The sequence below is a fragment of the Haemorhous mexicanus genome, chromosome 21, assembly GCF_027477595.1.
Source record: "Haemorhous mexicanus isolate bHaeMex1 chromosome 21, bHaeMex1.pri, whole genome shotgun sequence".
In the NCBI taxonomy this organism is placed as follows: domain Eukaryota; kingdom Metazoa; phylum Chordata; class Aves; order Passeriformes; family Fringillidae; genus Haemorhous; species Haemorhous mexicanus.
The window spans coordinates 11,288,932-11,315,644 of record NC_082361.1 but is presented as its reverse complement, the minus strand read 5'-3'; the positions used below and the strand labels follow the sequence as shown (position 1 = coordinate 11,315,644).

Here is a 26,713-nt window from a genome sequence, read left to right as displayed (position 1 = left end):
TCACCACATGAACCCGAAGGGGTGGGTCACGTGCCCCGTGCCTGCGCGGTTTGCTGTGCGGTGTAGGCGGAGCGGCTGTTATGGAGTCAGTGCTGCTGCTGGTGTTCTTCCTCCCGCTGTTCCTCCCGCCGCTGCCATCCGCCCGCGCCGCTCCCGGTGGGTGTTTCGGGCCGGACCCTTCTGCCTGTCACCCCTGCTCCTCGGGCCGGACCCCGCTGCCTGACCTCCTCCTTCCTCGGCTAGAGCCCTGGCCCTCCCATGGACAGGACCCTCTACTAGCTTTTCCAGGCCCTGGGCAGGACTCCGAACTAGCCTCGCTGAGCCGGAGCCCTCAGCCAGCCTGGGGTGCACCGGGAGGGCGCTCCGAGCTCCCCGGGTCGCAGTTTCCAGGCTGGATTGTGCGGTGCCGGGTGACAGCGCCTATTGTCGGTTTCCCCTGTCCTGATGATGCCCCCTCCAGCTGCCCGGGTCGTGTGGCCCGGCCTGGAGGAGCGGTTCTTTCCGCAGGTGCGGGACCACTTCAGCTTCGAGACCTGCGGCAACGAGACCTTCCCGCAGCGGTACCTGGTGTCGGGTAGGTCCCATGGGCGCTGTGGCTTCGGGCTGGATTCATTTCTGCTTAAGCTTTAACTGCCTCTGTTCCGATGTAAAGCAGGAGCTAGAGCACTGGGCAGCCAAGAATCAGTGTTAGCCACGGGCCAACCCTGTACGAGCCAGGCATTCCCCAGCATTGTTTATATCGTCCTTTCCTTTTCATCCACTTTTTACAGAGGCATGTACTTATAGAGCAAGGGGGCCTGGCTTTAAATTGAGAGTAGGCTTACACTGCACATTAGAAAGGAATTCTTCCCTGTGAGGGTGGGGGAGGCCCTGGCGCAGGTTATGTAGAGGATCTGTGGCTACCCCATCCCTAGAGGTGTCCAAGGCCGGGTTGGACAGGGTTTGGAGCACCCTGGGGTAGTGGAGGGTGTTCCTGCCCATGGCAGAGGGGTGCAACTGGATGAGCTTTAAGGTCCTTTCCAGCACAAACCAGTCTGGAATTCACTCCTTGGTTTCTGTTCTGGCTGTGTGGTGCAGAGTGGATTGTGGGGACTGACCTCTCTGGAGCAAGAGTAGACTAAAAGAAGGAACTGTGTTAGGCTTGCAGTGAAGCTGGTGCTCTGTGTGTGTCTTCAGTTGATGCCAGCATCTCTTACAAGTGCATGTAATTGAGTGTTCTGAATGTGTCAGGAAAAACAAATAGTGACTGAAATGTTGCACTCTGTACCGATCATTTTTAGGAGTAAAGGTAACTCCTCTTGGGTCAGTGGTTTGCATTATTTAAAATCATGCAACTGTAGATAGTTTAATCCATGTGAAACAATGAGAACTGCCAGCAAGGAGCCAGCTGTGTCTCACTTTTGGGTCACTGACAGTAAAAGAGAAAAGGCCTGTTTAAACAACATGTGACTAAAAATACAGCAATTTCCATAACCAGTGTCACGTGTTTTTCTGCCCAGCTTCATGCCCACCTGCTGCTGCCTCCCAGCTGCATTGGGGTTTTCAGATGCTCTGGCTCACCTTCAAATTGCCTGTTGCTCTGCAGCTTGTTCAGCACCTGTGCCAAGTTGTGTGTTTCACCAGGCATGAATTCATGGATCAGTTCAACCCAAAGATAAGGACACACCCCTGAATTTTGAGAGCATACCCAAGGCTGTGATTTCACTAATTAGGTGGCTCTTTTTGAACAGAATGTTGGACTTACATGGGTTAAAGCACTGCGCAACTTCTGTTTGTTTTCTTTTAAAGCGCTGTGTTTTATCTGTGAGTCCTGGGCAGAGCTGAATAAGATTTGTGAGAAGTAAAATATTATCAGTGCAGTTCTGCTGGTTTGTAGAGAGTTTCTTACTCAAAATTCCTGTGATTCTATTTCCCTCTACTGTTTTTTTTTGTACAATATGAGACTTTTCAGATTATCAGCAAGAAAACAAAAACTAATTTCACAACAGGGAATCTGATACTCTTGAGTTTAGCTAGCAATTCCCCAGGATTTCAATCAAAAAATAGATACCTTTCTAAGGAGCCCATCTGGTTTTGTTTTGGCTCCTGTGATGGTTGTTTACTCCAGGAGCTGTGAAGCGCATGAGGAGAAGAGCCAGAGGAAAGAGAACACTGGGCACTCCAGTTACCTACCCCATATCCAAAGCAAATGCATCATAGTCAGTTGGCCTCTTTGTTAATGAAGAGGAGCAGTTTCAGTAATGAGAGGTTTCAAATCCCATTTCAAGCCAAATCTGGCTTTGTCAATTCTGTGCTGAGAATGCCAAGAATTAAATTTGAGCCTCTCTGTTCGTGGAAACAGCTTCATGTGACAGCAACATCCATGGGACAACTGCTGTGCAAGGTCTCTTTGGAATATGTGTTGAAATCAACACTTAACTGATGGTCTGAGGTTTGTCATTGAAGAAAACTATTTATTATCCCTCCTAATTTCTGTGCAGTTTATTACTAAACTAAAATCAAATGTTTGTTAAAATCAGCAAGCATTAGAGCAACCGTTTGTTAGATAAGCCAGTGTTAGCATCACAGCTCAGCTTGTCCTGCCAGACTCAATTTGCCTTCAGTTATAAAGTGATCTGAGGATGAAGCACATCATCTTCATATATCATGATATATACACACACACACATATGCATGTGTGTTACATATATAACATATATCAGCATATCCTGGGCTCCTCCCCACAGAGTGGGCAGCAGGTGTGTGGGGGGATTCTGTCCCTCTGCTCAGGTAGAGGGAGGCAGTTCTACCAGAACCCCACTGGTAGAGCTGCCTCCAGGCCCAGGGACCTCAACACAATAAGGATGTGGAGCTGCTGGGGTGAGTCCAGAGGAAGCCCCAGTGATGATCTGAGAGCTGGTATAGCAGAGCATCTCACCTTCTCTGTCGTTTGTTAGCCAGTCACATAACTCAAACAGGACAAACTATGTTATTGTGAGTTTTTTGGGCCCATAGGTTAACACTGGTCTGGTATTTCCCAACTGCCAATAGATACCTTACTGTTGACATGAGATCTGACAAGATAAGATCTGGATTTTGACTGACTGATAGCCATTCACTTTATAAAAGCCACCCCAAACTTTCAGAAAGCAGAAATCTGCTATAGATTCTGCTTCACAAAGCAGAAATCTGCTAAGATATGTCTCTGGAGACAGGTTGGGAGAGTGGGTTTGTTCAGCTGGAGAAGAAAAGGCTCTGGGCAAACCTTATTGTGGCCTTCCAGTACTTACAAAACGTTTGTGAAAAAACGGGGGGCGGGTAGCTTTTTACCAAAGCCAGTAGTAATAGGACAAGGGGCCGTGGTTTGCAGTTGACAGATGGTGAATTTGGATTGGACATAAGGAAGACATTCTTCCTTGTGGGAGTGGGCTGGCCCTGGCACAGGCTGCCCAGAGAAGTTGTGGCTTCCCCATCCCTGGAAATGTTCAAGGGCAGATTGCACAGGGCTTGGAGCAGCCTGGTCTAGTTGGAGGTGTCTCTGCCTGTGGCAGGGGGCTTGAACTGGATGGTCTTTGATGGTCCCCCCCAACTCAAACCATCCTATGATATGTAATTTACAACTTTATACCTCACAGGAGGAGTATGAGAAAGATGCAGGCAATTCCCTAATGTCAGTTTTGTGTGAAAATTTAGCTGTGCAAATGTTTTGGAGTGAGTTGAGCTAAAAAGGGTATATAAATGGGAAATCACTCTTTTGGGGGGAAGCTGTCTGCAAAGGACTTGCAGAAGTTGAGATTTAAGGTATTTTTCAGGCAGAAGTGAGATTTTCAGGCCATGTAGTGATCTTATGAAAGCTCTTATTTACCCCCACCCAAATGAGAGATTTCTGGATTCTGGCCTTTCTAACCCTTTGCGTCCCAGATCAGGTCTCAGAAATCATCCTGTTCACAGAGTTCTTCCTTGTTAAGCTCCTGCCCAAAATCAAAAATTGATTCATTTCATGCACATATTCTTTGTTGTGTTTTGGGGGGTATTATATGTTTTTTGTGGGTTTTGGGTTTTTTTATTTTTATTTTTAATTTCTTTCTTTCAATTGCCTCAGCAAAGTTCTGGAAGAAAGGATTTGGGCCCATCTTTTTCTATACTGGCAATGAAGGTGACATCTGGACTTTTGCTCAGAACTCTGACTTCATATTTGAATTAGCAGAGGAACAGCAAGCGCTTGTCATATTTGCTGAACATGTGAGTATTTTAGTCATTATGCATTCTTTAGAGTCCTCTTCTGTTCAGTGTTACCAAATTCAGCTTTCTGCAGGTCTGGAATAGTGGTACCATTTCTTCCTGTGGAGCTGAGTCAGACCTGCTATAAGCTTTCTCCCCATAACAGCAGATCTTCTTTTTATAATCATGGCTTTGGAGTAATTTTTTACTATACCTCCCAGCACTTCAGGATACATACTGCTGTTTCAGTACAGCCTGTGCCATGAATGATTTGGTTTTGTAAGCAGTTTCTACAGGCCTTAAACTCCATGTTGGAGTAGAGAGTTACTTTGTTTGGATAATATTTAATCTCTCTACCCTGCAAAGTCCCAAGCCAACCTTTCCCACACTATTAACTCTACTATCTGTCATTTTAGGCATGAAGAGATTATCCTGTTCCCTTCTGTAGCTGGGAATTTCAGGAGAGAAATTCCTGCTACATGCTGAGAATCCACTTGGCACCCACTGAAGCAGCTGAAGCAGCATTACTGAAGTAGTAATGTCCTGGCCATCCGTTCCATGATCTCTCCTGAAAGTGTCTGTGTATCAGGTGCAGGAGACAAGGCACTTCCTCAGTTATGGACAAGTTAGAGGATGTCTCATACTCTGTTATCTCTTCGTATTAGTGCACACTTAGCCCAGCTCTATGTTGAAGGTAGAGAGGACCCATAGGAGCATTGCCATAGTATATCTCTTTTGTTTCAGAGGTACTATGGGAAGTCTCTTCCCTTTGGACTTGAGTCAATGCAGTTGAAGAAGACTGCTCTGCTCACTGTGGAACAAGCCCTTGCTGACTATGCAGTGCTCATTACTGAGCTTAAGCAGCAGTTTGGTGCTGCAGACTGCCCTGTTATCACTTTCGGAGGCAGGTAAGTGTTGTGTGGACTCCTTCCTTTCTCTGCATCCTTTTCCAGCCAAAGTTATGCTGCTGTAGATCTCTTTTACTCTCAAGAAAGTTCTCAAGGTAGAGCTTTAAGCTATCCTTTTGAGAGCAGATGTGCCTTTGCCTCAGCTCCCATGAGCTCATCACCAGGTCCCACTCTTCTTTCCCATCAGGAGTTAGTCTCCATTTGAGGTTGCTTTGGAGAAGCACCCCTGATTGGATGTTTCTAAGCTTCTTCGATGTCTGAATCATCCAAAGCTGCAGAAAAAAAAATAGCTTGGAAAGGGTAAAGGGAAAATAGCAGCCTTGCCAGTCATAAGCAATATGATGGTGTGCCAAAACCTGAGGAAACAAGCACTAATGGGGTCCCTCAGTCTGCTTTCACAAGGTGTTGGCTACAATGAACCTCACCTGAAATGTTTCTACACTAATGCGCACAGCATAAGGAACAAACAAGAGGAGCTCAAAGCTTAGGCCCAAGCCCAGAAATTTGGCACTGATAGCAAAAGTAAAGTCTGGTAGGACAAGTCCTGTGGCTGGAGTGCCCTGTTGTGTGGTTACAGGCTCTTCAGGAGGGATAGGGCAGAAGAGGTGAGGCAATGGCATGGTATGTAGTGGAAGGGATAGAATGTCCGGAGCTCACAGTTGGCAATGGCACAGTTTAAAGCCCCTGGGTAAGAATCAAAGGACAAATAAATAATGCAGATGTCACTGTGGGAGTCTACTTCGGATCTCCCAGACAGGATGATGACGCAAACAAATTTTTCTTTGAGGAACTAAGGATGATTTCAAGTCAACTTCCCTTGTCCTTATGGGGACTTCAGCTTGCCAGAAATCAGCTGGGAGAATCACATAGTACAATTTAGGCCAGAAGATTCCCTGAAAAACCCAGATGACAACTTTATGGCACAGTTCTTAAAGGAAGGATACCCTTCTTGATCTACTGCTTGTCAACAGAGAGGGTTTTGTGAGCAAAGTGGGCGTTGGCAGCTGTTCTGGCCACTGCAACCATGAAGCTATCGAGTTTAAAATCTTTTTTGACAGGAGGAAAAGTGCCAGCAAAACCTCAACTCTGGCCATGAGGAGAGACTTTGGCAGACTTCAGGCTGCTCAGGGAATTATTGAGTAAAGTCCCTTGGGAAAATGTTTTTGTAGGTGATGGGGTCCATCTGTGTTGGTTACTTTTTAAATATCACCTGTTAAAGGCAAAGGAGTAGCAATTCCCAAATGTTGAAAGTCAGGTAGGTGAGGCAGAAGGCCGGCTTGGCTGAACAGGGATCTTGTCTTGGAAATAAGATGAAAAAGGAATTTGTATGCCCAGTGGAAGCAAGGTAAGTTGGCATGAGAAGAATACAGAGACACTGCTCCCCACTGGGGGGAGAAAATTCATGTGATTAAAGCTTAATTGGAGTTGAAACTGCCAGGGACAGAAACAAGGCAGAGATCTTTATTGCATTCTTTGCCTTTGTCTTCACCATGGTTGACAGACCAAAAGGGCCCCAGTGTCGTGTGCTGGAGGACCATGAATGCAAGAATAATCAGCTCCCCGTTGACCCTGAACATGTGCAGGATCTGCTGCTCCATCTGGATCCCTACAAATCTATGAGGTCTGTTGGGATTCATCCAAGAATCCTCAAAGAGCTGCTGATGTCATTGCAAAACCTGTCTTGATGATTTTTGAGCAAGCTTGGGAATCCAGAGAGGTCCCAGCTGACTGGAAGCTGGCAAACATTGTCCCACTTTTCAAGAAAGGTAGGAAGGAGGACCCTGCAAACTACAGGCCTGCCAGTTTCACTTCAGTGCTGGTAAAATCTGGAAAGATCATGGTAAATATTATTCTGGGAGATATTGAAAAACCACCTGGACAGCAATGCAGTCATTGGTCACAGCTAGCTTCAGAAGGGGAAAGTCCTACATGTTGAACCTGATTTCTTTCTCTGATGGGGTAACCCACCTGGTTGATCTAGAAGAGCCAGTAAATGTCATTATTTTGGACTTCAGCAAACCTTTTGATGCTATCTCTTGCAAAGATTTTTCTGGGCAAAATGTCCAGCATATTATGGGTGAGCAACTGGCTCACTGGTTAGCACAAAGAGTCACAGTGTCTGGGGTAACACCAGGCTGGTGTCCAGTCACTAGTGGGATTCTGCAGGGCTCCATCCTCAGCCCTGTTCTCTTCTACCTCTTTATTAACGACCTGGATGCAGGACTTGAAGGAATACTAAGTCAGTTTGCCAACAGCACTAAACTGGGAAGAGCCGTTGACTCCCTTGAAGGCAGGGAGGCCCTGCAGAGAGACCTCAGTAAGTCAGAGAGATGGACAATCACTAACTGTATGAAGTTTCCCAAAGTACTTAGTTTTTCACCTAGGGTGGGGCAACACTGTCTGTGTGTATGGAGTGGGGAATGAGAGGCTGGAGAGCAGCTGTGGGAAGGGACCTGGGGGTCCAATGGCATATTGGATGTGAGTCAATATGGCAGCCAGGAGGGCCAACTGTGTCCTAGGGGAGGCATCAGGCCCAGCACTGCTGGCTGAGTCAGGATGGCAGTTATCCCACTGTGCTCTGCACTGGGGTGGCATCACCTTGTTTAGGGCACCACAATGTAAATATGTGAATACATTAAGCTATTAGAGAGTGTCCAAAGGAGGGCCATGAAGATGGGGAAGGGTCTGAAGGGGAGGCCTTATAAGGAGTGACTAAGATCACTTGGTTTGTTCAGCCTGGAGGAAACTGAGGGAAAATCTCACTGCCCTCTTCAGTATCCTGTGGAGGGATAGCACTGATCTCTTCACTCATGACCAGTGACAGGACTCAAGGAAACAGCATGAATCTGTGTCAAGGGAGGTTTAGATTGGATATCAAGAAAATGTTTTTCACCCAGAGAGTGTTTGAACACTGGAACAGGATCCCAGGGAAGTGGTCATACACCAAGCCTGTTTGAGTTTGAGAAGAGTGTGAACAACACTCCCAGGCACAGAGTGGGGTACTTGGAGTGTCCTGCATAGGGCCAGGACTTAGGCTTAGTGATCATGATGGGTCTCTTTCAGCTCAGCATATTCTATAACTATGAAAATGAGAAATTCCTCCTGCAGGATCAGAACATTTTACATTGGAAACACAGGAAACTAATAATTGATAAAATATTCTTTCAAGGGGCCACACAGCTTTTTATTAAACACAACCTCTTTAACAGCATCCAGCCATTTTCATTGTAGGCCTTTTCATAATTCTGCTCTGTGTAGAGGGTGATCTTGTTCCCCAATGAGCTGCAGCTGGACCAGTTGCTGAAGATAGGAGGCTGGCCTGATCTTGACAGGCCACACCTGTAACCAACAAGAACTAGTGATATATATAAGAGTAAGGAAAGAGGAGTGAGAGGAGTCAGATTACTACTGCAAGGACCTGGAACAGTCAGTGCTTAGAGGAGCTGCCTGTGAGGAACATCAAGAAGGTATGAAGCTCTGACAATACAAAATCCTTGCACTATAGTGACATTAGAACTTGTGCTATCTAAGACAGCAGCTCTGCTGCTCTTTGGTTCCTTGCAGCAGGCCTTTCCCAGAGTGCTCACTGTGCTGCAGTTGGGTGGATGTGATGTCCTTGTTTCTTGATGGATCTTCTTTCTTGTAGTAGAGGGGTGCTTCCCTCCAAAAGTCTTCCAGAAGTGCAGGGCTTTGAATTCAATTGCAGTGAGCTAAAAAGCATTTGTCATGATAGCTCGTTGTGGTGTGGTGACTGAACTTGATCTCCTGGAGGTTTATACTGTGATTATCAGGACAGTAGCTAGAGTAGGAAGGCCCAGAAGCTGTCCTGGGATAGGAATATGGGAGAGGGATTCAGCAAAACCTCCTAGCTGCATGTTAGACTGCAGCTCTCTGTGTGTAATTGAGGGCTCAGTCTGCAGCAGCCCTCAACACACTAAACCCAAATGAAGAACACTGAAATATGGCAGTGCTGGAGAAGCACAGCATTTCCTGGGAGAGAAAAAGCAGACCACTCCTGTGTTTATAACTGTGCCAAATTAACCCGAAATTGCTTGCAGCAGGTTTCAGGTAATGCCTGTCTCCAGGGCTAGAGAAATACAAATTGCTTTACACGTGAGTGTTGTGGGAACGATATTTACTGAATCACTTGAGATGGTGCAGAGGGAGATTGAGTGCTTTTAAGCTTGGAGTTAGATCAGGTTTAAACTGTGTTTTGGGGATGTCATTTGCCGCCCCCAGTGGCCTCAGAGGAGCTCTGCCAACCATCAGGATATTAATGACTTCTGTCATCCTGGGTCTATCTAGCAGCTTTTGATCCATTTGTAGGTTGTCACCCTGGCACTGAAGCTACCAAGGTAGCTTTGACTTTTCTTGTTGCATTTGTTAACCTTTCCCCTTCACTGTATCTGTGCTGATCAACTACATAGCTGTTATTTGGGGTGCCCAGGGAGGATAGCCTTCACTTTCCAGGAGTCGAGCCTGTTCTGCCATGTTCGTGGACACCCTTTGCCAAAACCCTGGCAAAGTTCTAACTAGTTCTAACTAGTTCTTGTCATTCTGTATGCAAAATTTACAGTGTGTCTTCTCTCTTTGAACAGTGAGTTCTTCACTCAAACCCTGCTTTGCTCTGCTGTGAAGCTATTGGGACATGCTCAGGATGGTGCAAAGTTAAATACTGAGGCAGGATTTACATTTGTCTACAGAAGCAAACTGAGCTGCTGTGTTCCTACCAAAGCTGGTGTGAGCATTTGGGGAAAGGCCAGTAAGAGTAAGAGCACTGTGTGCTGGTCATTGACCATATCTGGATCAACATGAGGATGAGGCACAAAGAATCACATGTATCCATGAACATCATGCATATCATGGAGCATGTGTGAAAACATGAGGCATCACAGATATCCATGAGCTTATTGTTACCTTGGTTTAGGTGAGCCTGTAAATGTTGGCCTGAACTTCTGAGTTATTACAGTATAAGTTGTCTGTTAAAGGAAATAACTCTTGTCTCTCTTTTGTAGCTATGGAGGAATGCTGAGCGCTTACCTGAGGATGAAATACCCAAATGTCGTGGCTGGAGCATTAGCTGCCAGTGCTCCTTTGCTGTCTGTGGCTGGGCTTGGAGACCCCACCCAGTTCTTCAGGGATGTCACAGCAGTAAGTAGCATCTCTTTTCAGGAGCAGTATTTTCTTCCTTTAGGAATGCTGTTTCTTTTTTTTTTTCTAGGTGTTTAAGTAGATATCTGTCTTCATGGCATCACTGCTAAGCAGGGAGTGCAATTAAATGGCAACCTGAAAGGAAAAGCAGTAGCTGCAGCATGGCTGAGCACAGCCTCTGCTTGGGCAGGTCAGTGTTCAAAGGTGCTGCTCCAAGAAGCACAATTCCATGCCAGTACCTTTAGTACCACGAATAATTGATTTTCCGTTTTCTAGTGGCTTGACTGTATTACAGCCTGAAATTTTTCTCCTCTGCCTGGCTGAACCCCTTCTGGATAATTTATTTTTAAAATCCTCTCCCAAAATGCTGTACTGGTACCAATGATTCACAGCATCTCCTTAGTCCAGGGTGATTGCATTTCAGTGAAGAACTTGGAAATCTTCATTTCATGACTGAAAATGCGCAAGGTGTCTCGGGATCGCTTAAACTAAAATTTAAATGTGGCTTTTGCAGTTTAAGGCCATGAAAAGTTGGTGTAAGAACTGACTTTGATTTATCTTTTAAGGAAAGAAATGTACTAGCTGGTTGTACTGAAATCTTGTGATGGTGTCTTCTGCCTCTTTTTTGATATGAATTTCTAGATCTGGGTGACACAGATGGCTTAGTATGAACTATCTGTGTTGTCCCTCAGTTGGGACTGAGGTCCGTGCCTGGTTCAGGAGCCAATGAGCACACAGAGCTGAGACCTTTCATGCTTTTCTGCCCAGAATTATTGCTAGGCTATAGTTCATTAAGCTGACACCTCTCTTTGGGGCATTTGTAGGCTTTTATACAAGTTACAACTAAAACGTTGTACAGAACTTGTTCACTGGTCAACTTAACTAGTGCTTTTCTGCACATGCTCCAGTCAGTTCACTATACCAGGGTGGTCTGACATTAGCATGTGCGATGTCTCAGGGGTGATTTTTACCTTGCTGCTTAGTCTTAGGTTACCTTTGGGCCACCTTAGCATTCTTCTCCCCATCCGTCTGATCTGGAGGTGATTCATCTTTGTTGACACATTTTTGTCATTCTTGTGTTACTTTGCTGTTATTCTCCACTTCAAGGACCACACCTGTGTATGTAACTTGTGGTCTCTTTGTTCTTATTTATATACGTGAACAACTTGTTTCTATACAGAGACTTACAAGCCAGATAGCTTTACCAGTAAGTATAAAGAAGAGACAATTTTATTAAAATAAACACATTTGAAACTCCTAAGTGCATAAAAGAATAATAGACATCTTGTCTTAGAGTTATACATTTTCTAGCAAAAAATGTAATACCATTTTGTGTGGAAAAATTCACAGCACCAGAGGTTTATGTCCAAAAAGAAGACGGAGGAGTCCTGTAATTTTATTCTAATAAAGGGAGAGTCCATGAGGCATTTCCCATGGGGTCTTTCAAATGGTTGGGGGATGCATCCCCCTTTCTATCCTAATTTCTTGGACACATCACCCTCTTCCTTTCCCCATCGGCTGAGGTACTTGGAAGGTACAGACTTCCTGAATCACCTACTCTATGTCCCCCTTTTCTGTGCACCCCTACTTTTTTTTTTTCTTTTATATAGCAAAACACTATTCATAATTCTATTAAGCCTTTGTTCTTTTAATCCAGGTTCAGGAATTTAATATGGCCTTGGTTGAGCAATGGTCCATGTCAATTAGTAATATTTTCTAGAACTGGTAGTTTCTTCTGTTACTTCCCTATCTGTAAGTCCCTGTTCCTATCTACAAGGAGATTCACAGTCTGTTTGTAAAGACACATTCATCTTATTCCTTTCAATTTAGTCAGCTAACAGGCCCTGCAGTGGGAATTTCCTTTCAGCATCCTTGTCTTGCTTCAGCTATAAATATGCTGGGAGTCATTACACACCCTCAAACTTAGGGTGTGAAAAAATCTTCCCAACTAATTTAAAAATCTTTTCATGTGAAAAAACTTTCCAACTAATTTAAAAATCTATTTTCTCTGCATTAGTAAGCCAAGCTCTGGGCTGAGCTCTTAAGCAAGCACTATGTGGTTTCAAAGTACTCCCTTCCATCTTCAGTGTGGAGTTTGCTCTGATTTGCAATTTATGCATCTGAAATCTGATTGTTCTTCCTTCTGAGAACACCCATGAGAGCTGTTAATCCCAATGAAGGCACATGGAATGACTGCAATTCCTCCTGCCTCTGCTAAGTTGAACTGTTTCTGGTCCTCATGTCAGGCAGTGCTTGGCAGCAGCCCAGCAGTGCCTAGAGAAGAGCTCAGCCATCACAGCAGCCAGAGCAGACCTGCTCCTCTGTCCCAGGCCAAACTATTCCCACACTCCAGTTAGAGCCCTTAGCAGCTGAACATCAGTAAACACATCCAGAAAGATTTTTGGAACTCCTAAAGGGATGCCCAGGTAAACTGTAGAAAACTCCAAAATTATTTATTTACACATAATTATCCGACAAAGGCAGAATTAGGAAGAAAAGAAAGGTGCCAAATCTATTTTTTAATTGAGGGTGGGTCTTTATAAGAAAAATGCCTAGCTAGTGATTTGTGGTTACTTACCTTGTTCTAGCAGGGTAAAGAGACCTCAGAAGAACCCTAATAATTCTTCTTGTTACAAAACACTGGTTGCCAGCAGATCTAATCTGCCTTAGAGCTTGAGAGAAGAGAAAGACCTTGAGTTCTTAGGGCCTTCAATCACAGAAATAACTTCATCCACCATAACTAGTCACAGCTCTTCAAACCTAACTTAAAGTGCTTTTTCAGGATCAGTAATGGTTTTCCTAAGAAAAAGGACATGGTCATTTGGCAGGTCACTAGCAGGCTTAAGAAGAAAAGCAGATCTTGGTCTTGTACTTTCAATGCATAACTGACTTCTCCTATGGCTCCTTCTCACAGGCAAAGTGCAGTTTCAAGGACTCTGCTCTGTGTTTAAAAACAACAAAACCCTTATGACCCTTGCAGCTTGCCCTTCTCTCTGAGGCATGCTTCATATTCTCTTGCTGCTTCATGTTCACCTTGATGCTCCATGAAGGGTAGAGTGTTCTGCCTGACAGGTCATCCCAGCCAGACCTGGTGACACAGCTGCTGCTTGGCCTGAGCTGTCCAGTGTTGGCTTCTGCAGAGACTCTATGAAAGACAAGGCAGAAGCACTGGTGTCACTGCTCATGGAAATGTAAATGAGGTGCTGAGCAGGAGGCCAATAACCCCAGTCATCTTCTGATCTTTCTGGCAGTTCTTTGTGTTGCAGCCTCTTAAGTATCTCCTGTGGGAAACTGTCATCTCATATCTTTTCTGTCCCTTCAGGATTTTCAGAAGTCCAGCCTAGGCTGTGTCACAGCTGTCCGTAAAGCCTTCCAGCAGATCAAGGACCTGTGCCTGAGTGGAGGTAAGAAGGGAGCCCTGCAGATGGCTCCCAAGGGCAGCCAGCATTCCCAGACTTGGGGGGAAAATGTTGATACAGCTTTACCTCAGCTAGTTGTTCCGATAAATCAGTGCAGATGGCCATATCTTCCTCTTTCTGCTTGTACAATTTATATTTTTCTTTTATTAACAGTTTCAGTTAGCATTAAAATTGGTAACCAATACTGGAACATAAGTATGGTGTTACATTTTATTTAAATGGTATGCTCTGTCTCACCCCTCAAAAATATACCATTTATTCCAAGCCTGTGATCCTCCCCTGCAGTATTATGTATCTCTAATCCCATTGGCCAAAGTCTTACTCCCTGCCCATCTTGAATCTCCCTGTTAAACTGTGCAAGGGAGACCAGGCTCTCTTATGACCCTTTTCCTCCATAGGCTCTTCCCTTCCTGGAACCTTCCCTTCCCTATGCGTGTGGTGCCTGTACCCTGAGCGCTCACTGGGCCTTCTTCCCCTGCCCCCTCCCCTCCCACCACCCCACTGCCCTGTCCCTCCTTGCTGTAGACCAGCCATCGCTTGCGTTGTTGTCCTTGTCCCTAGAGTGGATGCAGGTTGCTAAACGCCACTCAGTGCAGCAGGAGCAGATGCAAGAGACCTTAAATCACTAAAAAAAAATATACTTGAAGTGTTTAGTTTTTTAAAAATCTCTTCCTGTAGTTAAAGTACTGCCTTGATGTGTGTTGGAGTCAGCGTAGGAGATTCCTGCGTGCTGTTGGGACTCCTCTTTCCTGGTGACTGTCCTCAGAGTGTGAAATGTCCCTTTCCCTGGTGTGGGGTTTTAGGGAAGGGGAGAGGCTATGTGTGGTCAACGGTTCTGCTGGACTCCTCCTTGCTTGAGACAAGCTGCTACTCCCCCCTCCTATAATAGCTACACGCCTGTCCGGACCCACTCCAAGGCAGATCTGAAATAAACAGAGCAGGAGATACTCCTCCTTTTTAATGCCTTTATTAAAAGTGATCAGCTCAAAATGGGGGTTTTGGCAGGTCCGCGGGTTCCTGCCGCTGCTCCCAGCAGGGACTCAGAAGAGGAGGATTTGTGCAGCTCTGTCCGCTAGGGGCAGAGCCAGGAGTCCGGTCCTCGCAAGGGCAGTGGGGGAATGCCCAGGGATCAGTTCCGGCTTTCGGTCCAGGGGGTCATGGGTCTGACTGGCATCATTTCTAGTCGGGGCGAGGAGTGACCGAGGTTCTCAGTGTCTCTGCCGGCTTCGGACCTCGCCCCTGCTGTCCAAACACCACCCTGACCTCTCAATTCTGCTTTGGCTTGTCTCTTTTGGGGTATTTTCCAGGATTTGGTGGGGTTCTTGTCCCAGTGCAGTCTGGGTTTTGAGATAAATTTGCGTGTCTCCTGAGATGCAAATTCTCCCCTCTCTCTCCACTGTTGGGGGGGTTGTCATCCTCCTGGCAGCAGGCAAGGGTGGTACTGAAAAACAAGAATTCTCCACAATAGAGTTAAACATCGATACTCAAGGATACTCAACAGGTGATTACAACATTTAACTAACAAAAGAACTCCTGGCCAGCAATAAGCTCCCAGCCCAACTCCAAACTCTGCAGCTCCTTCTCTTAAAAAAAACAGGTAACTCCTTTTTTACTCCTAAGAAGATCCAGCCTTTCTCAGCTGTCTATTTTGGGTATGGGGGCAGGGAAAGGGTGTTGGCTCCATGCACAGAGCTTCCCGTGCTCCCCTTGGAGTGTTGTCTCCTGTGTTAGTCATGGCCCCCCACCACCCCAGAGCCCCCCCCACACCCAGCACTCTGATGGGCCCTGGGGTGGGAGAGCACAACTGTCCATCAATAAAGAGAAGCTGAAGCATTTGAAGGAAAAAACCAACAAACAAACAAAAACAACAACAACAAAACAAACAAACAAAACACTCCAAAAAAAAACCCACAAAGCTAGGGAGAAAAGAGCTAAAAGAGAGACTGATTTCCATCGCACAGCTTAACAGGGAGGTTCAAGCTTGGTGCGGAATAAGACTTTGGTCAATGGGATTACAGATACATAATATTTCAGGGAAGGATCACAGGCTTGGAATAAACAGTACAGTTTTGAGGGGTGAGACAGAGCATACCATTTAAATAAAATGTAACACCACACATAAGTAGTTCTGTGGAGCTTTGCACAGTGTTAATGAAACCATTTTTCTGCACCAAAGTGCAAAACCACTTGCAGGTGAAAACCACTTGAATAGTATTTACAGTTAGTAAAGCCATATGTTTCACCAGATACTTGTCCTCAATATCCACACCATGAAGAGCTGTTCTGGTGGGCATGACAGCTGTGTGACTCAGCTCACTGGACAGATCAGAGAAATATGTGGAGGGCAGTCCAGGTCCTGGAGCAATCATCCAAGTCCCTTCCATCTCCAGTCTTGGACGGTTAGGATAGACTGGTGAAGACCTCTGCAGTGGCTCCTAAGTAGGCTGGATCAGATGCCATGGACTGATGCAGCATCTCCTGGAAGCCATATGTGGTGTTGGGACAGATGTAGTGGCTTCTGGGTCTGTCTTGAGCCTTGGTCTGTCATCCTGTGTGTCAGGAGCTGTGTGCCTCCCAGCTGCTGCTGGTCCTGGAACTGCCAGAGGAGTCCAGGGATCAAAACACCATTTTAGCTTTGGGTCACAGCAAGAAGAATGTTAACCAGTCAAGCCCTTCCAGCTCTGCCTGGGGCCATGCTTCCTGCAGCTGGGGGTAAGGTGGTCATATTTAAGGCTTCAGCCCTCTAGTGTGTATTTAGAGTCAGGTCCCAGGCCGTGGGTTTCCAAGCAAAAGCAGCCATGCTCTAGTGGTCAGCTGTAGAACAGGATGGGGACAGGATCTGTGACTCCAAGATGTGGAGGATGAAAATGAAGGGAGCAGCTTTCTGCAGCAGAAAAACAAAGGTGTATGGGTACATCTTGAAGGAATGTCTTTAAAGATGTATTTCCTGACTCCAGCTGACCTCTGCATACCACTGATATTTGAAGGCATGTCTTGAGATCTTGAGGATCTCAAGACATGCCTTTGTGAGATCTTGAGGATCTCAAGACATGCCAGATCTTTGTGAGGACTGTTCTCATCCGGCAGTTCTTACTGCAGATGGACCCTCCTTCCAGGAAGCTGCGCTTTCTTTTCTTTTTTTTTTTTTTTTTCCCCTGGGGGTGGTGGTGGTGTTTGTTTTTTTGGGATTGGGTTTTTTGTTTTCTTTTTAAAAAAAAAATTTTAGTTGTTTTTTTCCTTCCCTCTGCCAGTTTTTCCAGCTTTTGAATCTCATTGGGCCCTTTATGTTGTACCTTGCTCTCCTGCAGGAGAGCTTGCCTGGGGAGCCTGCCTTGTGGGACGCAGCAGCCCAGCCAGGGAAAGGGCCTGCAGGCATGAGCAGGAGCAGCCATCAGGGCACGGGTGAGGACAGGCTGTACCAAGCTGCTCTGCTCACTGTTTCAGCTGGGACCAGTTCTGTCCTGGCAGGTGCTAATTCCAGGCTCCCCAGCGAGTTCCATGAGGGGCAGAGCATGGGCTCTGGGCCACACAAGGTTGTGACACTGCTCAAGGAAGCTATGTCTGAACGTTCTGTTCATGTGTGTAAATTTAGATGCAATGTGTCCTTTCCACTAAAAACCTCATCTTATGTTACAGCATCTTCTTACTCCTGAGTGAAACGAGATGCTGAAGCTTGGTATTACTTTCCTCTGTTCAAGTTTGTGTCTTCTATTTTCCTTTCTTTTGCAGCCTATGATGAGATCAGCAGCAAAATGGCCACATGCAATAAGATCTCCAACAAGGAGGATGTTTACCAGCTGTTTGGTTTTGCTAGAAATGCCTTCACCATGATGGCCATGATGGACTATCCATACAAAACCCACTTCATGGGTGACCTCCCTGCCAATCCAGTGAAGGTGAGGACATTGGTGTGAGTGGGTGACTGGAGGTTAGGACACTGTCAGGCAGACACCATTGGTGTTGGTCACAGGGTGACTAGTAGTGGTGGTTGTTGCAGCCCTTCCAGTCTGACAGTAAATCTACACAATTGAAACTTCTCTGTGATGGTGACTGCTGTGAGGTTTGCTGGAGTCACTCCTATTCTGCTCTGCCTTTACCTTAGACACAAACATCTGTGCAAGCTTGTTGACTTCAGCTTTTAAATACTGAAAACTTGTAACTTTAAAAAAAAGTAGTTCTGTTGTAGCCCATCTCAACGTGCTTTCAGAGATGTATTTTTCTTGGTGGGTAAGGATGAAGATGTGAAAATCAGGCTCTTTTGAAAGTATTGCCCAGGAAGCTGACATACCTCAGGTATAATGCAGAAAAAAACCTGCTGCTATGGGGGCTGGAAAACAGGTGAAGTTTCAGGAGAATCACAGATGGCAAAGTGTGGGAAAAGGGCCAAGTTCTCAGGGGTTTACAAAGACCTCTAAGACACCAGCTGCTTTTGAAAGGTACCTGCTTTGATCCCAGATCACCAGAGGCTGTTGCAATTCTTGGTGTCTTCTGGTGTGTTGTCAAGCCCATGAGACTTCATTTGCCTCTGGCTTTGTGGCATTTAGGGTTCTTGTCCTGCCTGGAGCACACTGTGCAAGAGGTCTCACAGACTCTGCTGCACTGGAACTCTGGACATGCTGCTTCTGGCTGCACCAGGCATCCAGTTTCCTTCTAGGGTCTGTTTAATGACCTCTAAAATGGAAACAATTATTCTGCACATTTCCCCCAATCCCTGAAAAGGGCATTAAAATATTCTGATTGTAGGAGAAACTGTTGTGTATCACTGTGGCTCTTCCACAGCTCCCTAACTTGGTGAAGGAACTGTCTGCCTTTGTCCTGTCTCCTTGTTTCTATGTATTTTGTTGCTACAGGGGAAGAAGCTAAAAACTTCCAGACCTGTTGCATTAGGCCTTTGGAAAGCTACTGAACCATAAAATATGTAAATAATAATTTTAATGAATCTTCCAGCTTAGCCCTTCCACAAAGCAACTGGTAACTGTTCTGTCTGCCATCCACCTATAATGTGTCTTACCCAGGTTGGCTGTGAACAAATTATTGCCCATAAAGACCCAATTGAAGGTTTGGCTGCTCTTGTTGGTGAGTTAATATTATCAGTTTGATCTTTTATGTACCACTACATGTTCTAGAAGCACCTATCAGTAGACCTGTCACATTGCTGTATCAGGGGAGCTAGTATGACTCTGATCTCTCTCTGGGACATTTTGCCCCCTGCTGATTTTGTCTGTTGGGACATCTCACAGTAGGCTCATTCTCTCACCTGTCCCAACTTACTCTTGTCATGTTTCTCAGGCATTGACGCCCCATAGCCTGTTGTCTGTCCATGAGATGTAGACTTCTGCGATACTTAGTTCTTTTCTAGAAGTTTACCCATACTCTGGCTCCAGCAGTCATGGGCTCAGTGCACATTAACTGAAGGAACTTTTCTGGTCTCCTTGTTGAGAGCAAGTCCTGTGGTCTTAATCCAGGGGCAAGGCAATCTTAAATACATCTTGTGTACACACATATACATTTATCTGTGTGAGCACTTATTCTGTTAGCCAGCAGTATTTGTAAGGAAATTATTAGAGATAGAATTCAAAGAACTTTTGAAGAGTTCCTCATAAAATCTCTCAAGTTGCTTATTAAAAACAAGTTTTACCTTGTTCATTACTCAGAAAAACAGGTTTTGAGTGGCACCAAAAAAAAAAAAAAAAAAAAAAAAGAAAGGAATTCTTACAGAATAAATGCAATTTAGTATGACTGGGAGCCAATTTTTTTTTCCCAAATGATGTTCGTGCTCCAAATCAGAAATGTACCAATCCTTAATCGCTGCTAGAGCTATTTGGCTGGCAGCTAGAAGCTTTCTTGAAACACTGATATCTTGACAAACACTGTCAGATCTACTGCATGTATTCATGTGCTACTTCTTCTGTGAGGAAGAGTGGGAGTCTTGTTTCTTTGAGATTAATAAGCCAAGGGTGGATTTCTTCCTCCCTTGTTCTAGGGGAGCACCTCATGCCTCTCCCTGTCTCCCCAGCTGCATTCACTTGGTGGAGTTTACATACAAGAGGAATGATCCGCCAGAACTTTAGGCAGGGGACTGGCTTTCCTCCATACTTGACCCTTTGTGTCATACAGGAAAACACTTTTTTCTACATTTGCTTCATCAGCCCACCTCCTGCCAGGTAGAGTGTAGTGCCATGGGCTGTGATGCTGAACTGGCAACAGGTGAATAGGGACAATGTGAATGGAGATACTGATTGCTTCCAGGGCAATAATACTCCGTCTCCTTAATGTGAATCCATTCCTCTACATGCAGAGAACCTGACTAGCACTTACCCATCATATCATGTCTCAAGTGGTATTGCTGTCACATCAGGTTTGCTTGGTTCATGATAAGGGAAACTAGTGTCCCAACATCTGTTTGAACATCATAGGGCTCAGAGTGCCAGAGTTTTGATCCACATTTAGCAATCAGAGCCTCAAAAGAAATTGAATAAAATACCAGAATGGTATGGCTTGGAAGGAGTTTTCTTCTTGGGAAATAGTGGAGAAGTAAGCTGAGCAAGATGCCACAGGGACCTGCTCTACTGGGCATAGCTGAAACCCTACCTGCTCTCCAGGCTTTTAACCCATTACAAAGGAAATTGTCTAAACAGGACAATATTGCATTGAACTGGGGGCAGTAAACAAGTTTGTGTCGTCTGAAGGAATTTGTCAGCCCCATGTAAAAGCTTTGCCATAAAGCTGGATTGTAACCTTGCACAGTTCTAGGCTCTGTGAGTTCTGTCCCATCCTTGCACACTCATGCAACCCTTGGCTTGGTTTTGGCCATAAAGTTTCATGTGGGAGATGGTGGGTGAAACAGCAGTTACTAACTGGTTTTGTGCTGTGTTCCCACCTGGCAGGGGTGTTCTACAACTCCTCTGGTTTGGCACAGTGTTATAACATATACCAGCTGTATCAGTCCTGTGCTGACCCCACGGGCTGTGGCATCGGCTCAGATGCAGAGGCTTGGGACTACCAGGTAAGAGGTTAGAGACCCCAGCAGGTTTCAGCTGCTGTCCTGTCTATGCCCCTGCCTATGACAGCTCTTGCACTTCTCTTAGGTTTGCACCGAGATCAACTTAACATTTAACAGTAACAATGTGACAGACATGTTCCCTGAGATGCCTTTCACAGAAGCTATGCGTGAGCAGTACTGTTGGAACAAGTGGCGTGTGAGGCCGCGAGCACACTGGCTGCGGACAAACTTTTGGGGAGAAGGTGAGTTGTGCTGATTGCTTGTCCCTTTGTGTTACCCTGTAGCTGTTTCCCTGTTTCCCTCTGTCCACCTGAGCCCCATGAGGACAGGCACAGCACACTAATGAATCCTGGCAGAAAGGCACAGCCTTGCGTTGACTTGAGCTAAACAGACCTTTCTGTATCTCTCTGGCAGAGAAGGGGAAAACATAAAAACTACCAGTATTTTTTTCAATTATTTGATGTTTTCTGTTCTTGGCATGTTTGCTGCCATAGCCAAACACATTTGGATAACTGGGCAGGAAGGAGACCTCTCAATTATGAACTCTTTGAATTTCAGACCTGAAAAGTGCAAGCAACATCATTTTTTCAAACGGAGACTTGGACCCATGGGCTGGAGGTGGGGTAAGCATGTGCATTCCTGTACCCTGAGCACAGAGCAGCCTTTGCAGGTGACATACTGCCCTCCCTCCCTTTCAGAGCAGCCCTGGCAATTCAGTTTTAACCTGAGTTTCTGTGAGCAGCTGTTTCATGATGAGCCACTGAGGGCTCTCGGGACACTACACTGAGTAGTGTCCATCAGCCAGGAAAACAGATGGAACAAATGTGGCTTCACTGGTGCAGACACGGCAGGACCTTCCTTACCCCACACCCAGGGTCTGAACCACAACCTGGTGTGTTTCTGTGATCACACGTGGTTTCAGTGATGCTGGCCACATACTCCTGGCTCTTTCTAGTCCTAGCACACTTGGTGAGACCAGATGGATGCTATGAGCAGTGACGCAAACTAGGAGATGTTTTCTCTTAGATTCACGAAAACCTCAGAGTGCTGTCAGTGTCCAGTCTAAAATTTAATGACCCAGGACTGGATTTTGTGTTAGTTGAGCTCCTGATTGAATACAGAAGCTCAGTGTTTTAGGCTGGCTTGGAACCCAGGAGGAACAGGCTGCTTAGGGTGCATGGGTCCAAAGGAGACCTAACTTCCAACTACCTGTACTGGAATCAGCTGAAAGTTCCCACTTTGCGGAAAACATTCCCTTCATTTGGGACAGGTGATCTGCTTCATTCAGACTGTTAGCTGTGGATACCAGCCATACCAAGGATGTCTTCCCATGCTTTTCCCCAGTCTTGCCCAGATCATGTTACAGTTTTCAGAACTCATGTCCAGTTCTTCCAGTAACTTGGTGAGAATTGATCTTTGCTCCTTCTCCCAGATAAACAGCAGCCTCAGCCCTTCACTGATTGCATTTACCATTAAAGGAGGTGCACATCACCTTGATCTCCGGTAAGTACCAAACTTTCCTTTGCCTGGCAAAATCCTGATTCCCTGGGTATTTGATCTCAGCAAGCCACAGCCCAAACAGCCAGGAGATAGTTTAGAATCACAGAATCATAGAGTTGTTGAGGCTGGAAAAGACCTCTAAGATGAACCCAACATCACCACCATGTTCACCACTAAACCATGTCCTTGAGTGTCACATCTTCAAGTTTTTTGAATGCTTCCGGGGATGGTAAATTCAACATTTCCCTGGGCAGTCTGTTCCATTACTTTACAACCCTTTCCAAGAGAAAAATTTCCCTATTCTCCAGTCTAAAGATCTCCTGGTTTAACTTGAGGCTGTTTCCTCTCATCCTGTCCCTTGTTACCTGAGAGCAGAGCCTGGCCCCCACTGGGCTACAATCTCCCATCAGGGAGTTGTAAAGAGTGAGATGGTCCCCCCTGAGCCTCTTTTTCTCCAGGATGAGACCCCCAGCTCCCTCAGCCATTCCTGGTGCTCCAGACCTTTCCCCAGCTCCATCCCTTCCGTGTCTTATTTGTCAAGGGGGACCTAAAACCGACCTCAGGATTTGAAGTGTGACCTCACCAGCACCTAGCACAGGACTAGTACCTAAAGAGGATGGGTCCAAGGCTATTGCAGCCCACTGTGGAAGAGTGATCTTCTTCCCTAGCAGAGGGCCTCCAGGGATGCTGAGCTGTGCAAAACTTGGCACTCAGCTCACCTACTGTCATTAGATCATGTTCTTGCGCAGGGGTTGGCACAAGTGTGAGACAGCCTGCAGCAATCAGTCACATGAAGTAGTCCCGTGCCATCTGGCATTAGCCATCTGCCTTTAGGCCTGGAGCAGAAGGGGCAGCAGCCAGTAAGGGCAAGCTCGGGCCTGCTGCCCAACTGTACTGGAGATCGGCACACATGTGAAGCACAAACCAGTCAATCTCTGTCCTTAAAATCACAGACTCTGCCTGTGCAGGAGGCAAATACCAACTGTTCAGTAACTGACACTGCCTCACTTTCCTCTGCTTTTTTAGGGGACACAACCCAGCTGACCCCCCATCCGTCACAGAGGTGCGCAAGCTTGAAGCCAGGATCATCAGCAGCTGGGTGAAATCTGCAGGCACGGAGCAGGTGCAGGAGCAGCGCGCAGGAGCTGCAGCAGGCAGCCAGTCCTGAGCCCTTCCATCCCCACAGCCCCTGTGTGCAGCTACCACAGGACACAGCAGCCTGCTGCGCTGGTTCTACTGCGCTGGATGGGACACGATGCTCTCCTCTGCCATGATGATGGGAACTCCCTTTTCCAAAGTGTCCCACTTACACCTCATTGAGCATGAAAAGAAATACAAAAGGCCAAATCACTGACAGAAGCCAAAAACCACATTTTCTGGGCTCCATACTTGCCTGCTCAGAATGAGCACTGTTACAAAGGGCAGCAGAAAGCTTGCCTGGAAGGCCCAAGAACCATCACAGCCCTGAACAGGATGGTTGCATAAGGCACCTTCAGGTTGAAAATAAACTATTTTTAGAGAAAAAGGGAATACTAGAGGGTTAGTAGAAAAGCAGAGGTATAATTATGACTGACCCAGTGTCATGGTGAGCTCCACTTGTGACCAGTTACCTAAGTCAGACTGTCAGTCTTAGCCAGAGCTGTGGCTTGGGGCTGTTTTAGTTTTAACTTGTCAAAGAGATTGCAGTTGCTGAGATGAAGATTTACACAAAGGAAGCTGGCATGCACTGCTGTCACTCAAGGGCTGTGTATTGGTGACCAGTAAAGCACACTTCCTTCCACTGAGACATCTTCAGAGCTTTTTAAAATCAATTACAAGTATATTAAAGTCTGTGATATAAAAGTTTATTAAAGGGTGTGATATAATTTCATTACTTGGTAGTATAACCAGGGAAGATAAAAAAGGTTCCTTCTCACCTTCCCACACAAGTGACTCTTTGCCCATGAACAGGTGCTACTAGACTGACTAAGCACCAATAATTACTAGCATAACTGCCAAAATACTAATTCCTGGTAACTGCCTCAGTTGGTTTTACTTTACAGTGATTATATGAGTTAGTGGAGAGGTTTCCTGAGTCCCCAGAGGTTTTCACTGTTTGTGCACACAGTCACAGCAGTGCTTGGTGTCATTATCTGCACTGGTGTGCCCTCCCATGTCACAGCAGGACTGGTTCCCAGAGCCGTTGCTGGTGTTTCACAATATTTGGGTGCTGAGATCTGTTTCATTCACCTCTGCCCTGTTCTTAACAAAAGACCAAAGCTTCTGGTCATTTCAGCCAGGGATGCTGAGGAGAGCAGGAACAGATGGGATCTGATCACCTTTCTCAGATATGTGTAAATGAAGGACAACTTGGAAAACTGGATTAGTCAAACTCCAGTCCCTACAAAAGTCGCTCTAAGACTGCCAGTGGCACTACATCCTCAGCTCGACCTGAATCCTCTCTGTTCATGCTCATGAAAACCTCCATGGGTCCTGCTTAGAGCTGCCACTTTTCTTTATGCTCCTGCTCAAGTCAGGCTTTGGCTTTGTGGCTGCCATATAAAGTATGCCTTACTGAAGTGGTCATCCTCTCTTGAGCTCAGAGCCTGCAATTTTTCTGAATTCAGATTTGATATATCCCAGCCATTATTCAGGATTAACACATTAGGGAAAAAAAGGAGAGAGCAAGGATTGCATCCTGCTTTTATTTCCCTTCTAACAGCACCCTTCACACCTTAAGCAGGTACCCAGTGATCATCAGCCCAGCAATGTATGAACACAGCCAGGTTCAGGGTCAAATGTTTCAGGAAGTCACTGCTAGTCATCCCAGTCACCTTTTGTGCTTTGAAGAGAAAGGAGGCTTGGTTGTCTGCTGACCTTCCAGAAGGACAAGTTTTTTAGTCCCCTGCTCTTGGACTATACTGAGGTCTTATTTTCTTCTTACAGACAGTTCTTATTCCAAAGGAATACACATACTTTGATTGATATGGAAGTATAAACTAAAGGCTTTCAGATACTATGGCAAAGAGATAATACACATGGACAGCCAAGGACAGATGAGCAGTGCCATAAAAGAAATCATGGCAGAAGTCTGAAGCCAGCGCCACCAACATCCATAATGTTTTGAATCCTTTGGCAAGCAAGCACGGGAGGTAAAATGAAAACCCTGCTGTTTGGCGATGTCTGAGGTGAAGAGCCCCAAAGCACCACTCTGAGCATCATGGGAATACTGCTCCTGGTTGAACTTCAGGGCCAACCAAGGAAAATGGCATACAAGCAAGTGAGTGACCCAGACCAGACCATAGGTGCAGACCCTGTGCTTAAGGCCTGCACCAGTGAGGTTGCTGAACAAAGGCCCAATTTGTTATATCATCATTTACTGACAGAGAGTGCAGCCAAGGTGGGAACATTGTACAGAACAGGAACTTGGGGTTGAGCTCCAGTGGACACAGAGGCTTCCTGCTTTGGACAGCAATCTCCAGCAGTATTTCAGAGAACAAAAAAAACCCCAAGTCTTTCTTCCCAAATCCAAAGTCAGAAAAATCTTAACCCCTTCTCTTGAAGCAACAAGCTTCATGGAGCTACCCCATCATGTCAGTTTTACTGATCCTGTTAAATATACTGAGTATGCTGAATTCCCTTGCAGGGCTATTTCTAAGAGGAAAGTCCTGAGGTGCAGGAAAAATTCACAAAACTGTAAATGTGTTATTACAAAAACCTTTCCTGTCTTCATCAATCATGACTGCCAACATCACACTGGCATGGTACAGGAAACAAGGTGTATTTGGAGGAGTAAACAGAGCTGTACCTGAGCTTGGCATGGAATGCTGAAAATCCCATTAAATGGAAGTCCTGCAAAACTGCCAGCTTCTACAGACCTGTAATGAGAACTCAGCTTTCAAAAGTTCAGGGATAAGATGGTAACTGTGCCCCATCCATATCTGCTGAATTTTTTTTGAGCATACAGGCCAGTATTTCCTGAATTTTGGCTCAAAGCCCCAAGTGTGAGACTCCCAAGTCCACAGCCCTGCAGTTCTCTGTGGCTCTGCCCATGCCCGGCTCTGTTTCTCAGTGAAACCCCAAGGCTTTCCACTGTGAAGGACAGAATCCCTGGTTCAGTGGCGGCCTTCCCACAACACTCCACTTAAGCCAAAAGTGTCCCAGCATGTAGAAACACCAAAGTGGACTGCAGACCCAGCAATTCAAGCTTTGGAACAAGGAACCACAAATTGAGCTTGAGTTGCGCTGGAGTAGCACACTATGGAACAGAAATAGGCTGTGGAGCTCAGAGACTGATCTGACCCAACGGTTTGTTAAGGAAGTAAAAATAAACAAGCAATTAAAATGACCTCTGCAGAAGAATAGAAAGAATAGATGAGCTTTGTTGAGATTATTTCGTTTGTGCCGTTTCACAGATGACATAGGGGTCTGAAACAAGCATTTGTTCTCAAAGGGAGTGAGAGCTAACAACCTGAACCTCACGTTTAAAGGCTGAGGACGGCAAAGCCACATTTTGAGGAGACTGCATGTCCCAAGAGGAACAAGAAATCAGA

General features: G+C 45.8%; 1 protein-coding gene across 1 annotated transcript; it reads left to right on the top strand.

Moving 5' to 3' along the window:
• On the top strand, nucleotides 1-24,033 carry DPP7 (dipeptidyl peptidase 7). The gene is made up of 13 exons (XM_059865443.1): nucleotides 1-156; nucleotides 461-574; nucleotides 4,082-4,221; nucleotides 4,945-5,108; nucleotides 10,124-10,259; nucleotides 13,582-13,663; nucleotides 17,408-17,574; nucleotides 18,694-18,754; nucleotides 20,566-20,684; nucleotides 20,767-20,923; nucleotides 21,240-21,304; nucleotides 22,114-22,184; nucleotides 23,208-24,033. Exons 1-13 carry the CDS (start codon nucleotides 81-83, stop codon nucleotides 23,347-23,349), a joined length of 1,494 nt encoding a protein of 497 aa, XP_059721426.1. The 5' UTR covers nucleotides 1-80; the 3' UTR covers nucleotides 23,350-24,033.
• The last annotated feature ends 2,680 nt before the right edge of the window (nucleotides 24,034-26,713 follow it).

Coding starts and splice junctions, on each gene's coding strand:
- DPP7 (XM_059865443.1), top strand. CDS start 81: ATGGAGTCAGTGCTGCTGCTGGTGTTCTTCCTCCCGCTGTTCCTCCCG. Junction 18,755..20,565: donor AGGTTTGGCTGCTCTTGTTG/GTGAGTTAATAT, acceptor CCCACCTGGCAG/GGGTGTTCTACAACTCCTCT. Junction 20,924..21,239: donor GACAAACTTTTGGGGAGAAG/GTGAGTTGTGCT, acceptor TTTGAATTTCAG/ACCTGAAAAGTGCAAGCAAC.